This window comes from Henckelia pumila, chromosome 1 (genome assembly GCF_033568475.1).
Source record: "Henckelia pumila isolate YLH828 chromosome 1, ASM3356847v2, whole genome shotgun sequence".
Taxonomy (NCBI): domain Eukaryota; kingdom Viridiplantae; phylum Streptophyta; class Magnoliopsida; order Lamiales; family Gesneriaceae; genus Henckelia; species Henckelia pumila.
Window position 1 is genome coordinate 68,183,261 of NC_133120.1, and position 14,050 is coordinate 68,197,310.

Sequence of the window (14,050 nt, forward strand, 5' to 3'; positions counted from 1 at the left end):
ACACATGAACTCTTCCTACCTCTAGCACGGGTCCGGTCCAGTCCGTCCGCGGCTAACGGACTGGGGTGCTTACTCACCATGACACGAACATGCCTTGCGTTTACACGCCCCTCCCCACCACGTTGAATACACGTACATCAAGGGGTGTAGACCTGTAGGACCTTTGCTCCACAACTGTACGATCCAGAAAAATACTTAAAACTCAAATGTTTACCCAGAATTATAGGAGCTTTGTTAAAGCTCTTCTTTTTGGATTTTAGTTTCCTCGTTGAAGGATTAGGAATCATTACTAGTTACTTTGTAACGACTTTCTCACAGTCGTCGTTCTTGGTTGAATCTATGACTATGATTCCACCAGCGCAAGGGCGAACGAAATAGCTGAGTTCACAGTCAGTGAGTGATAACTATAACCAAGTAGAGACATATTTCTTCACTGAAGAAAGCTGGCTTGGTCCTAGAGGATCAAGCCGATTAACACACATCCAAAAATTACCTGCTTCTACAGACGGTATTTGCAGTTAGACTATCCATTGGAACCAAATATTAAAATCAAATATCCCAAAAATATTATGTAGACGCATACGCCATCAAAACACAACACAAATACCTACCTACATCCGTTTTTTTTTTTTTTACCTCAGTCGATAAGGATGCTACTATTCAGGCTTCTTTTGTATCTTATTTGATCTGAGTGTGGTCATCCCGCGGGCAGACAACCTGCTGGAAAATCAAAGAAGATAAAATTGTATGCACCAGACCTCAGAGAACCGAGAAAGTCGGTCGGTACATATCAAGTATTGGTGTCTGATAGCAGGAAACCCCATCAGTCTCTATTTGCTCGCTACGTTATATCTTCAGAATAAAACAATAGCCAACCAGTAGACAATTTACAATCATAGCAAAACACAAACCGTTTAAGGTTGCAAATGGTTACTATCTGAGATTCCACTGGATTCAGGCAGATTCTCAGTGGTAGCTGTATTCAGAGCCAACTGTTCGTGCGAAGTAACAGAACAGGAAACTCCGATATTGACAGCACGAGAATTTTCAATTTCTCCATTCGATTTATCAGTTTCAGGACAAGCAGCAACTTCCTTCTGAGCAATACCTGAAACCATATTGTTTTTCACCTCACTTTCTCCGATATCAAGAACTGTAGAATTTGTGGCTGGATTTTGATTCTCACTAATTTCTTCAGCAGAAGCAATTTTAACATCACTCACTTTCACGTTATCTTTGATGCAAGAAGGTGAAAGATCATTAATTTTATCGTCACTGGTATCAGTGATTGTTGAGGAATCCACAACACCTTTGGTTACATCAATTTTCGAATTAGCGGCAGCAATAGCATCAGTTGAAGCTTCTATAAATGAATTAGTCATACTTTTCATGATAGGCGGGGTCGTTTGATTCAAGCAGGGGTCAGGCTGAACGGAGGGATCATGATTGACAACTGTTGGAGGAAAAGATGCAGGATTTGACTCCCCGTTGGCATTAACTGTAGTATTCTTTACTGATGGTTCCAAGGTTGAAGCAGGCAAAGATTTAATACAACAATCTGTCACTATAGTTTCAGGGGCAGCATCCTCAGAAATCTTCACCAAGGAATCCACGGTATCCTCAACTTTCGCAGATATGATGCAACAATCTGTCACTAAGGTTTCAGGGTTGGCATCTTCAGAAATCTTCACCGAGCAATCCACGCTATCCCCAACTTTCGCAGCAGGAAAAGATTTAATACAACAATCTGTCACTATGGTTTCAGGGGTCGCATCCTCAGAAATCTTCAGTGTGGAATCCACACTATCCTCAACTTTCGCAACTTCACCGCTAGAATTGATAGGTTTCGGATTTCCAACATCTGCAGCTTTGTCTAGAGATTCATCTAAAGAATCAATAATATCAGAGTTTATATTACCCACGGGGATAGAAGGATTTTCTGAGCAGGAGATGTTGCACTTCAAGCCAGTTGAGGACTCTATTTGCTCCTTTGATACAGCAGTTCCCTTGCAGGCAAGCTGGTTATCAGGTTCGCAAAGAGCATCAGGCGCACTAGCTGATGCAGTATCACTGCAAGGAAAGGCTGATGCTGGAGAATCAGAATCCAGTGCACCAACATTTTCATCAACACTGGTTTCGTGACATGCTCCAGAATCATTCTCTACCCTTTCAGAGTCCTCCAATGATGAATCAGCAGGATGATTTTCCAACAAAACAGGCTGCTGAATTGGATTCTTGTTCGATTCAGAACCTGTCATGCCTACCACAAAAAAAGGGGGAATGGAAAAGAAAACCAAAATGGATTAATTAGAAAAGAACAGATTCCAAGGAAACTTCAAAAGTTCAAGTTTCTTATGTTTCAAAATAAAGAGTAAGACCAAATATAATTATTATCATTCAGTAAGCAATTGTTCACCTTCAGAAATCTCTTGCTTTATTAACTGCTTCTGCAGCATATCTGTCCCTGGAAACACCAACATGTTCATAGACTTTATTTCCTTTTTGAGTGTATCTTCAAGTGGATGGAAAGAAAAAACTGTCATCCAGGTGTTCATATGCTCTGATATGGCAGGAATAATCAATTTCTCAACCCCGAGAGAGACAAGTGCCTAAAATCATAAAAGTAGATGTTAAATCACTAATTCAGTAAAATGGACCTGGGACAGGGTGCTCTTCTCAGTCTAGAAGATCCAAAAGGAGTCAACAGGCTATGGTTCATGACAAAGCATATTTTAAATTTCCAAGATAATTATTTTCAAGAACTCATAGATTATCATGACCAGGAAGTCTCACGTGACATTAAGCATACCATTGGTTTACAAAAATGTATAAACTATTAATATTTGATAATGTTAAATTCTAATAGCGCATCAAACTCTTCTCTCACTGCCATCGATAACAGATAAAAATAGCATGTCAAATTCTTACTATCTCAATAGCAGACAAAAGCCGTCGGCACATCCCTTGACGCCTATAGATCTCACGGGTCCCAATAAATGGCATCTCAGCTAAACGCGTTCCATGGATCCTAACCAGGAACCATAAAGAAAACAATTAGATTTGCTACCATTGGTGGTCAATACACTTAATGAACCAGACCACCATAAACAACAAAATCATACGAGTAATACTCCAAATAATCAAATAAAAATAGGGCTCAAATACAGAACTGCAATTTTACTAGTTACAATTATAAACAACAATCATACTAGTAAGATTTCAAACAAACAAACAAACTAACAAAAATGGGACTAAAAACTAAACCGCAGTTTTACAGGTAACAGATATTGTAATCCGTTGAAACATTCCATGGTTGAGGGGAATTTGATCTAAAGTATTAGACATGGAAAAGGTGAATATATGCTTAAATGCTAGGAAAGATTTCACTTAGTGAAATTATGGTTAAATGCACAATATATACGTTAAAATACAGAAATGGTGGCAATCTGACTTCCATCATGGATTTACAATGGTTGATTTCCTTCTTACTTTGAAAGTTGGATTATTTGGAAGTGTGCAATCAATTCAGTGGTAATGAAATGCTAGTTGATGAAAATGTTATTCTCAGAACTTGTTATACAGAAAGATATTCTTCAAAATTACGTAGTTGCTCCATATCGGACTACTGCTTCACCAGCTGCAACCTCAATTTTCAAATTCTATTACCTGATGGATGCTGCAGCTATTAACTCATCACCCCTTTCCAGAATTGCAGTATAAAAGCCACAATAATTCAGCCGATTGAAATTTGATCTACAAGATTAGAGACAAACGTTCAGTACCAGCAGTTGCGGACTTCCCATCATTTGCTCTAAAAAGGTGTGTGGTTTGAGTTCGTGTCACATGCATGTGAGACAGAGAGAACAGAATATGTATGTAGTTTGTGTCGCGTGCATTAGAAAGCAAGAAAAAAGAGGGATAGAGAGAACATAATAGTGAAGAAATGAGAAAAAGCAAACAATAAAACAAGTAATATACATGGGATGAGGAAAAAATGAATAACAAATAAATGAACTATTAAATTAGAAAGTGCATAAGAAATAAAACAAATAAATAGAGATAAAAAAAAAAGAGCAGAAAGGAAAATTTCATATAAAAGCGTTTTAGTGATGAACAATAATATTCACACATGTTATTGTGCTTGGAAACGGTAATTCCACAAAAGCACAAGTTTTCTTGCACTGTAAGTTCAAAATACTTTCGGCAGGATTGGTAGCCAAGCAAATGTAAGAATAAACGTAACTTTCACTTTATAACAAGCGAATACATAAGGAATTTAGTTCCTATCAAATATTGGAAACATGCAGGAAGATATAAACTCACTTTAGAAAAAACACAATTTTAAGCGCCCAGAACGACAAAGATCTAGGTGTAAATATAGATAAAGGCGACAGACCCTGATCTGGAATCACATAACCCAAAAATAACCTTTAGCTTGGTAAGTAATTAATTGCTTACCCACAGTTATAAACAACATTATGCATCATATTAATCCCACTCCTACGATCAAAGATTGGTAAAAAACATTCATTCATCACAGATAATGCAACCGCTAGCTTAGAGTTGCATTCCACCCTTTGAGGAAAATTACGATGCGATGTATCAGATACGTCCATTCTTTGAATAAGAGACCATGAGAATCCTGCTTCCAGTTCATGTTTGACTCCAAGCATTTTCTGCAAGTGATCATAGATCTGCACCGACGAAATGAGAAAGATGTACTCTCATGATGCACAATAAATTCTAATAGCAAGGGACAATAACACTGCTGATATAATTGAACAAGTAGAGAAAGCAAACAACAATAGTCAATAAACTAAATAATTTTTTTTTTGGAACATTTATGTATTATCCAATGCAAAACTTCTTATCATCTAATGTAAAACAAGGAGAGATCAATACGAGGGCTAAATTATAACTGACAGAAGTAAAATTTTATGCAGAAAATAGAGATTAGAGAGCTAAGACGGTGACTTCGCAAAATCGTAGTAAAAACCAGCTTCCTAGGCAAAGACCATGCGACCAGTTAAGAAGCAGCAAACTTACGAATGCACAGAAGCAAAAGCTAAAATCAAGTATGTAAGCAGAATGGTAAACTGAAACTTCACTGCTATTACCTCTTGGCACTTAGGTCCACAGATAGATATATTGTTAGAACTCAGAGAAGCAGAACACACTTTCTCCCTGCAGGATCTGTGATCTGCAAACATAGGATTCAGACTCAAAAATGTTAAAAACAAAACATGACAAAATCGGGGCAGAGAGAAGAAATACGACACATATGAAAACAAACAAGAGACAGAAAAGGATAGTAATGAGAGATGAAGCACTGGTGAAGAATAACACACTAAAAATTTACATTTCTTCTCACACAAGCTGCATTTGATAGGTTCATCAGTAGCATTATCACTATGCAGAGCAACATTTCCCCTTGTATTCCCACAATATTTGCACGTACAATTTGGGCAGTGCCAATCACCTGAAGGAAGCATCTGCGAGTATAGAAAAGATATGAAAATATCAAATAGAAAGAAAAGAAACGTGGCATGCTACTAATATAAAAAATGCCAAACTAAGCATGAAATAATGTTTCTAGCAAATCGTGTGTCACTAAAATAACATTACCAGTTTCCAAGATACTCTCATCTCATACACACGGTGACACGGTATCTTTTCCTAGACTCTCCTTAACAGAAAGAGATGGATTGATGAAGAGGGGAGGGGATGATAATATAGAGTTGAAGAAAAGATTTGTTTCAAAACAAATAGTCCGCGAGGTTATCATTGACAAAAGCTCAGAAGCAAATCATCCATTTTTTCCTAAGAGGAAGAGCAGCATCTTGTATGAAACATCAAGGAGCAGAACTATGTTCATTTACAGTTTAGATATGCTAACCGGCACCAGAAATGGTCACCCTACGAGTTCAAAGTTCTGGTGGGTGGGCCGGAATTTCAAATATTCAGGGTATTCATGTGCATAGCATATCGTAAAGAGGTACATACAAAGAAAAGATTAAATTGCACAAACAGCTATGAAGAATTATGTCATCAGTTTATTTATTTATAAATATATATTAAATTCACAAAATAAAAGAGAATCAATAAATGCCTCATTATTAGTTCCAATTTGACTCTGTAATAAACATAAACAACAATTTTGTGTTCAATTATAAAAGCAAATAAAAATCATTTAAGCCAGATAAGTACCTTTATTTCTAAACAGACTTGGTGGAAAGTTGATGGACAACTATCACAACAGATCAAATCACCTCCATCACCGCAAATGCCACAGGTATCATCGTCCGGATCACCACCATCAACATCTATGCTGTAGAAATCCTGACGTACAGAGTCCTCCTGCTTGTTCCACGCATCCATTTGGCACTGTAAAAGTGAGACTCCAGACTCCAAAATTATATTTTGGAATGGCTGGCGAAGCTTGCTGCCAGCATGCAACTCAAACTTTGAAACTGTGAGAATTTTACTGCAGCAACCGCAGTGGATCCCATCTTTTGTGATCCAACCTTCTAACATTACACGATTCCTTCTGCGGTTCATATACTGTACTTTTTCACTTAATTTTGCAGCTCCAGAATCAATCAGCCAGGACAATACAGTTCTTTTTCCATTATATGGTACATATCCATCAGAATAAGAACTTTCCCCTTTATCAGAACCACGGGCCAGAAGGGTGCATCTCCCAATTATTTTGCTTGTTCGTCCCTGTACAACACTGGAGCCGAAAGTAAGGGAGGATTTTTCACTTCGTATTTTTCTGGGCCTCCGTTTGAGCGATTCATCACTTAGATCGTCCCCACTCTCTTGGTCTACTTTTCTCTTCTTTTTCATTTCTTCCTTTATCCTCTTTTTGGTTTGTCTAGTAAGTTTATTCAGCAAATCTTCAGAGAGCGGAGTAAATGAGGGTGAACCAACATCCACCTTCCTTTTATCACCATCTTCATCTAACTGCTTCCGAAATGCATCATATGCCTTAATAATTGACCAATAAGCTGTTCCACTAGGACTAATATACACAGCATCTAAGTAATCTCTGTTCCGTCTAGGCCTATAATCTATATTCCAACCGGCATCAACTAACATTTTCCTTATTTTCTCACGCAGCATTTGCTTCTCTGTGCTTCCACCTCGCTTAGATTTCTCTCCTTTTACTTCTTTGCCTTTGACTGGAGTGACCTTTACAGGCGAGGAAAACCTTTCTTCCTCCTTTTTTGAACCTCCTTTCTTTGAGCTACTAGCTTGTGAACCAGGTGGTGCCAGCTTTAATGTGGTATCAGTCCCATCGATTGTTAAATCTCTAGCCTTGCTTACTTCAGTCACGGATGGTTTTGCCCTTTTGAATTTTGCTTCTTTTTTGTCTTTCTTAGCACTTCTACTCTTTTCAAACAAACCTTGGTTTTCAGGCAGCTTCGAATCAGAATACAATGGCAACCTTGCCAATGCATCCTTCTTGACAGCATTTTCAGACCTGTAACCCTTTCTTTCTTCAACTGTCCTGTGATCATAACTCTTATGATGAGAAGTCAAATCTATCTTTTTCTTCTTATTGACCATAACCTTCAAAACCCCATTCTTTCCCTGAAACCTAACTGGCTCATTAGCCGTCTCATGATACTTCAACTTCAACAATGAGATGGGCATGTGAGTCTCATCATCCTCCAGTTGAAGTCCTTGATCACCTACAAGTCCCTTATTCCTTCCAGCACTAGAACCATCAAGATATTGACCATGCTTCCGTTTCTCAACCCCCTCATTTCTATTTGATGCTCCAACGCCATACTTCTTTAAATTGCCACTGCCACCCTGTGCAACCATCTTGAACCTATTTTCCGAATAATGATCATTCCTCATCTTCTCTCCATCAAACTCATCGTATTCATCGAATTCAAATAAATCCAGCCGATTATCTTTCTTCCGACCACTAATCTCTTTCCCACCATACCCCATTGAACCATTGCTAATCCTTTTGTCTATAACTTTCCTTCTCATAAACTCCAATGACTCGTCCTCATCACTTGAACCCGAGTAACTTGCAGGCAATCTAGGCCTCTTCTTTTCCTTACCACTACTAAAACCCCCCGCAGCCCCAGAATTCTTACTTCCATCTTTCTTCTTAATAATTAAACACCCTGATGAACTTTTCTTCTTTATGACACCTCCTGATCTCACACACCCATCCATCTTCATTCACAAGCTACATAAGAAGCCCTTAAAGCCCAATTAATTTCACATGAAATTCAATCCCATAGCACTCTTAGTCAACAGGAAAACTCGCTCTCAAACATGGATTCTCAATTCTGCAGTCTAACATCAACGGATCTGAAGCAACGCATAAAGCCCACCTCATATAATTTCAAAGTGGGCAAATCTGGCAGGAAAGAGTCCTTTTTTTTTTAAAAAAATATTCGCCTCAACGGAAATCCTTGTTGTCACCGTCGAATCGAAGATGAAATGGCGAAGGAATCGTAATCCGGGGATGCAATTCTTCAGCTAAACAAAGAGAGAGGGAGAAACTGAGAGATTTCTGGGAGAGGGAAAGGGCTTCTTGCGTGTGTGCATACATATGTATACATGTATTTTATGTTAGAAGTTTTATGTACCTTATTTATTACTCAACAAAGTGCAACTCCTAATGGAAATATAAAGAATGAATATTCACACTTAAAAAAAAAAATTGAATTGAATAATCTTCCAAAAAAAAAAATTATTTGAATTGAATAAATCCAATTTCAGTAAATATATATATCTATATATAATTTTCAATATATATATATACTGAATAAAGTTTTTTTTAAGGTTAAATTAAAAGGCTAAATATAATCATGAACACTTTATGTTAAAAAATATAGGTTCTTTTTTTTTTTTTTTTTAAAAACAAATTTTATTTTGATTATGTATATTTGTCTCAATGAAAAAAATATGTTGGATTAAAAACGGTAATTTTTACTTTTTTATGTCGAATTTTAAAAGTTTGGTAAAGTTGTTTGTGTAAAATAATGGGTACAAAATTATTTATATATTTTAGTTTATATTCTTACGTTTTATAATCTAAAATAAATTTAAAAATAATCATTACATGATATATATATATATATACATACACATTAGAAATAAATATAATAATAAATTATAATTATCGATTATTTTAAATAATTTGTATTCCTTAAAATTAGTGTTCTAAAAAGCTCGCTTAAGCGACGCTTAATGTCGCTTAATCTTTAATATGCTTAAGCTCGATTAAACGACCACTTTTTAGAACGGAAGATTTCATTTGTTTATTAAAATAAAAATATTTTTATAAATATGTATATTTATAGTTTAAAACTTGAATTATCTATTAAATCATATATTTATAATTAATTTAACATTTTGTTTAATGTTTGTCTTAAAATAATTAAATTATAGTAAAATTGAAAATGTTTTTTCACGCTTAAGCTCGTTCTAAGCTCACTTAAGCTTGAAAAGCTTATAGCTTGACCTCCACGCTTCGACGCGCTTCGCGCTTTTTAGAACCTTGCTTAAAATAGTATAAGAAGTTTAAAAATAATAGATCTATTTAGGTAACTGTAAATTACCCAAAAATTCTTAACTTTGTAATCAATCCCTAGATGAGAATAAATTTATTATCATTTCCCGACAGAACTCATTTATATGTTTTAACTCTCTGATGAAGTTCAAAGTAGATCTGGCCACGGGTCGGGTCCGGGTTGGTATTTCACCAACCCTTAACCGGCCCGGCCATGGGCGTTTTCGGTCTGGGTTGGTGAACCGGCGGTTTCGGTCCGGGTTTGGATCCGGGCCAATCCTTAAAAGTACAAAAAATCTTGGCAAAGCCACATATCAGCGCTCAGCGCCTAGGTGCTGATCTGCCTTTCTTCAATTTTTTTTAAATTTTTTAAAAAACAATTTATTTAGAATAAACTCAATCAAATATTTCATAATTCATATCTCAATTAAAAAAATCTATTACATTGATTCAATAAACAATATATTAAATTTCAACATCTTATATTAAAAATGTATTACATTTAATTCTATTTATTCACATTCACTTGTATTTCCTTCCGTCGTAGTTCCGGATGTTCTTTCGGTATCATCTTGTTCTTCTTCATCACTTTGAATATGTTGTGTTCGGCTAGCGGCTTTTGACCAATCATTGAGAAAACATTGAGCTTCCAAATTTTCCGGCCTTGAGCTAGAACGTCTCTCGTCCAATGTGAAAGAAGGGGGTGACGTATGAGTATTTAGCTTCAAGCATCCATAAACAAACATTTGTGTTCTTTCCTTCCAGTTTTACTCATATTTCAGTCGAGTACACTCACTCACTCACAAACTTAGTCTAGTCATTTAATTATAGTTCTAATCTGTTAGTTGACATCATTTTGCACATAATATTTGTTTTTCAATTAATATTGACATATGAGAAAGGAATCAGTTCAGTTGACCAACCTCAACTGAACTCAGTCTAACATATTGAGGAGTCAACTGCTATAGTACATTATGTGGGAAGTTCACGTATTCACCCCAACCGATCCTTAACAATTGTTGAATCATTTTACTTGTTTTTCAAATACCAAAATGTTGCATACAAAGTGTTTGATAATATGCTTCAACCAAACGTTTTTTTACACATTCAACTTGCATATCTTTTAAAATGATTTACAAATTGATTAATCAGTTTCTTCGAAGGATTACTTTTATTGTCTTCTGCTTGGTTTAAAAACTAAACTCGATTTAATCTCTTGGTGCTCGGTTCATTTTTGAACATTTTAAGAACGAGCTATTGTAGTTCAAAGAATCTCACCAAATCGATCATATCAGACTTAGTTTGGAGGAAATGTTCTAAATGTGAGAGAGAACAAGCTGTTTGAATTGCTCTGCATCTGATGGAGTGGAAACTTTATCGGTCTGAAAGCTTTCCCAAAGCAGTTATAAGCAGACTGGTTTCCTTGGGAATTTGTTCAGAAGCCTCAACTTCTACAATTACCAAGTTTTCACTTTGGGGCTCTTTCTCCCTTGATTCCAAAGTATGATCTTCAATCTCGTGAGTAGTGGTGAGAGGCTCAGGATCAGGAATTTTATCTTCTGTGTGCTTGGTCTAATCTGAAGAATAAATTGCCATCTGATTTGGTGCAACAAAGTCTTCTGGTAGAGTGATGATGTTATCAGACTTGGAGGAGATCATATCGACTCGTGGTATAACAACATCTTAAATAGATTTCAACATCTCAGCAGTAGAAGTAAGAGACAACTTTGCCAAGTGCTCTGATTGGTTTGTGTGAAGCACTTCGGACTAAGACACTTTTTTCTGAGGTACGGATGACTCAATAAGAGGAACTTGTGCTTCAAAAACATTTACCAACAAAGATTTAATATTAATTTCCTGAAGTTTTGGAACTTTATCCTCAGTGAGAATTTCCTCGACTGGAATATCTTTTGAAACGGAGTCAGTCTGATTTTTTGATTGGGCATCAATCTGAACTGCTGTCTAAACAACAAGATTCTTTGAACTAAATGGTTTTGTGGAGTGACATGTATGGAATTCGGCTTGAAATTAAGAATCATTGAACTCAAACTGGTCTGGATTGGTAGATGGATTTCCTATTTGATCTTGGGCTTGCTGATCTATTTGGAGAGACAGATTGATATCTTGTCTCATTGCTTTGGATATCATAGCAAGAGAAAGTGCATCCACCTCAAATTGACTGATTACTGGAGAATCTTCATATGATGTTTCACGATGTAAATTGAAGTTAGATCTCTTGTGTACCAACACTTGTCTCAGCACACTCTTCTTCATCATAGTTGTTATGAACTATCTTCGTTTTAGATCCTTAGATATGTCTATTGTTTCTGCCCATTCCAAGATCTTTTGCTCTAAGGACGCCAGATGGTCAACATTTTTGTAGTCTTAAAATCACTGAAATGTACTTTGGGTCTGTAATGGACCCATTTGTCAAGACATTTCATCCTCTCTTTGATCCGATCTTCAACTATCTTCATAGCATGATTGAATTTCATCTGGATGCTGGACAAGAACTTAGATTGAACTTTCTCATTGGATTCTTTATCTTTCTGAACTCCTTCAAGCCAGAGTCCATGCTTTCAACATACACTTCTTCAACTGTGATTCCAGACCTTACTTTGGAGATAAGAACTTCTGGAATGGGTGATGGTTGGATCCGAGGTGTCACCACATGCTTGACCAGATGAGATCTCTTTCTCTTCTGTACTTGAGGGGAGGCTGGAATTGTTCTGGACAAAGGAATTTGATATGATTCTGATTCCTTGGACTCAGACTCATGAGTGATCAATTGTATCTTCACGTTCCTAAGCCTGGCAGTCTCGGCATTCTCCTTTGGAGAAATGTGTTTGGAAATAAATTATCAAGTTTTGGTGTTAAAAAAATACTTTAAAGCAAAAATAATAGACTAAGTTAGGTAAATCAACTTGATGAAGTTATACAACTGAACTAAGTTACTCAACTGGACAAGTCAATGGAAGTCAGTGAACTAATCCTTACCGCAACTAGAATTATTCGACTGGACTAGACGACTGAAACTATCAAGAAATCCAAGACTGGATAAATCAGAGTTTTTGACGACTGAAGACTGCGACTGAACTAGGCACCTTGACTGAATCTTAACTGGAAGACATTCTCGACTAGTCAAGGTTTCTCAACTGATCTACCAGAACTGATGTTAAAGGCGACTGAAACTTATCAAGTATATTCAGGAATGTCAGTCTCGATCTTTAAACATTCACAACTCACTCAGAAGACTTTAGATTTGTTTGTTAGCTATTTTGGGGATATAAAAATCCATACACTGTAGACGCCACAACAGTTATAGTGCGCAAAGTGTAATTTCTATCAGAATTTTTCGTGTTAGTGCGCAAAGTGTAATTTCTATCAGAATTTTTCTACACGAATTTCAACACAAGACAACGGATATTTATTGTGAGGAATGGATATTTTTGAATGCATTTATGAATGTTACAATCAGTGCCTATACATATGCTTTAAGATCAGTTGAAGAAGGCTCTCCAACTCTCCACACATACTAAGCTAGCTTTGCATTCAAACTTTCAGTCACAATTTCAAGATCTTAAGTTTACAACAACTGATATAGCACTCATTTAAGTTACTTAGCTGATAAAGTTAGGATAAATTTGTGCTAAGTTTTTCAAAGTGAAAAAACTCATAATTGTAAAACCAGTCGAGGAATGTGTATTGTATTTGAGTTTAGTGCTAGAAGTTTCAGTTGACACAGTGCTAAGTCTGATTGAATCGAGGTCTTTAAAATCCCTTGTAACACTCAAATATTCTAGTGAATCATTCCCAAAAGGAAGAAGGGGCGATGTAGGAGTCATTAATCTCCGAACATCCAGAAAAACATATTTGGTGTTTTCTTAATTTCAATCGAGCAGTCATTATTTTGTTCTATCTGTCAGTCAAAATCCTTCCTCACATTAACTTTGTTGGTTTTTTGATATTGACAGTCAAGAAAGAGCAAGTGGTTCAGTTGACATCTCAACTTAATTATTTGAAGAAAAAAAAATTGAAGTGGTATATTCACCTCCCTCTACACGCACTAAACAATCCAACAAATGGTATCATAGCGAAGAACTTTCTTGCTTTGAACACATAAATCAAGATGACTTCATTTAGTAAAATTATCATGTTCTCCAAAGAAGATTTTGACAACTCGAAGATTCGTATGCAAGCTCACTTAGAAGCGCAAGATGATGGCATGTGATATGTCATCACTGACGGACCAATCACCATTACCAAAGCCAAAACAACCATTGCCATCAACAATGGTGCTCAACAGATGAAATAGAAACACATAAGAGAATGAAAAATAGAGGATAAAAAGAAAGCAAATATGGATAATATTGCCAAGACATCCTCTGCAAAACTCTTGACAAGAATACCTTCAGCAAAATCAAAATGTGTAAATATGCCAAAGATATATGGGAGAAGCTCATCCAACTATGTTAAGATAATGAGCAGACAAAAGAGAACAAACTA

The 14,050-nt window shown here is 36.3% G+C and overlaps 1 protein-coding gene across 1 annotated transcript; it reads right to left on the minus strand.

The window, feature by feature from the left end:
* Positions 1 to 456: 456 nt before the first annotated feature.
* Positions 457 to 8,594, minus strand: LOC140875622 (uncharacterized). Its single transcript, XM_073279353.1, has 8 exons — positions 6,208 to 8,594; positions 5,360 to 5,492; positions 5,118 to 5,200; positions 4,459 to 4,694; positions 3,667 to 3,753; positions 2,929 to 3,028; positions 2,417 to 2,609; positions 457 to 2,260 (listed from the first exon to the last, which is right to left on the minus strand). Exons 1-8 carry the CDS (start codon positions 8,203 to 8,205, stop codon positions 915 to 917), a joined length of 4,176 nt encoding a protein of 1,391 aa, XP_073135454.1. The 5' UTR covers positions 8,206 to 8,594; the 3' UTR covers positions 457 to 914.
* Positions 8,595 to 14,050: the final 5,456 nt, after the last annotated feature.

Coding starts and splice junctions, on each gene's coding strand:
- LOC140875622 (XM_073279353.1), bottom strand. CDS start 8,205: ATGAAGATGGATGGGTGTGTGAGATCAGGAGGTGTCATAAAGAAGAAA. Junction 5,493..6,207: donor AAGTCTGTTTAGAAATAAAG/GTACTTATCTGG, acceptor CTATACTCGCAG/ATGCTTCCTTCAGGTGATTG. Junction 4,695..5,117: donor GTGGACCTAAGTGCCAAGAG/GTAATAGCAGTG, acceptor TCGTCGGTGCAG/ATCTATGATCACTTGCAGAA.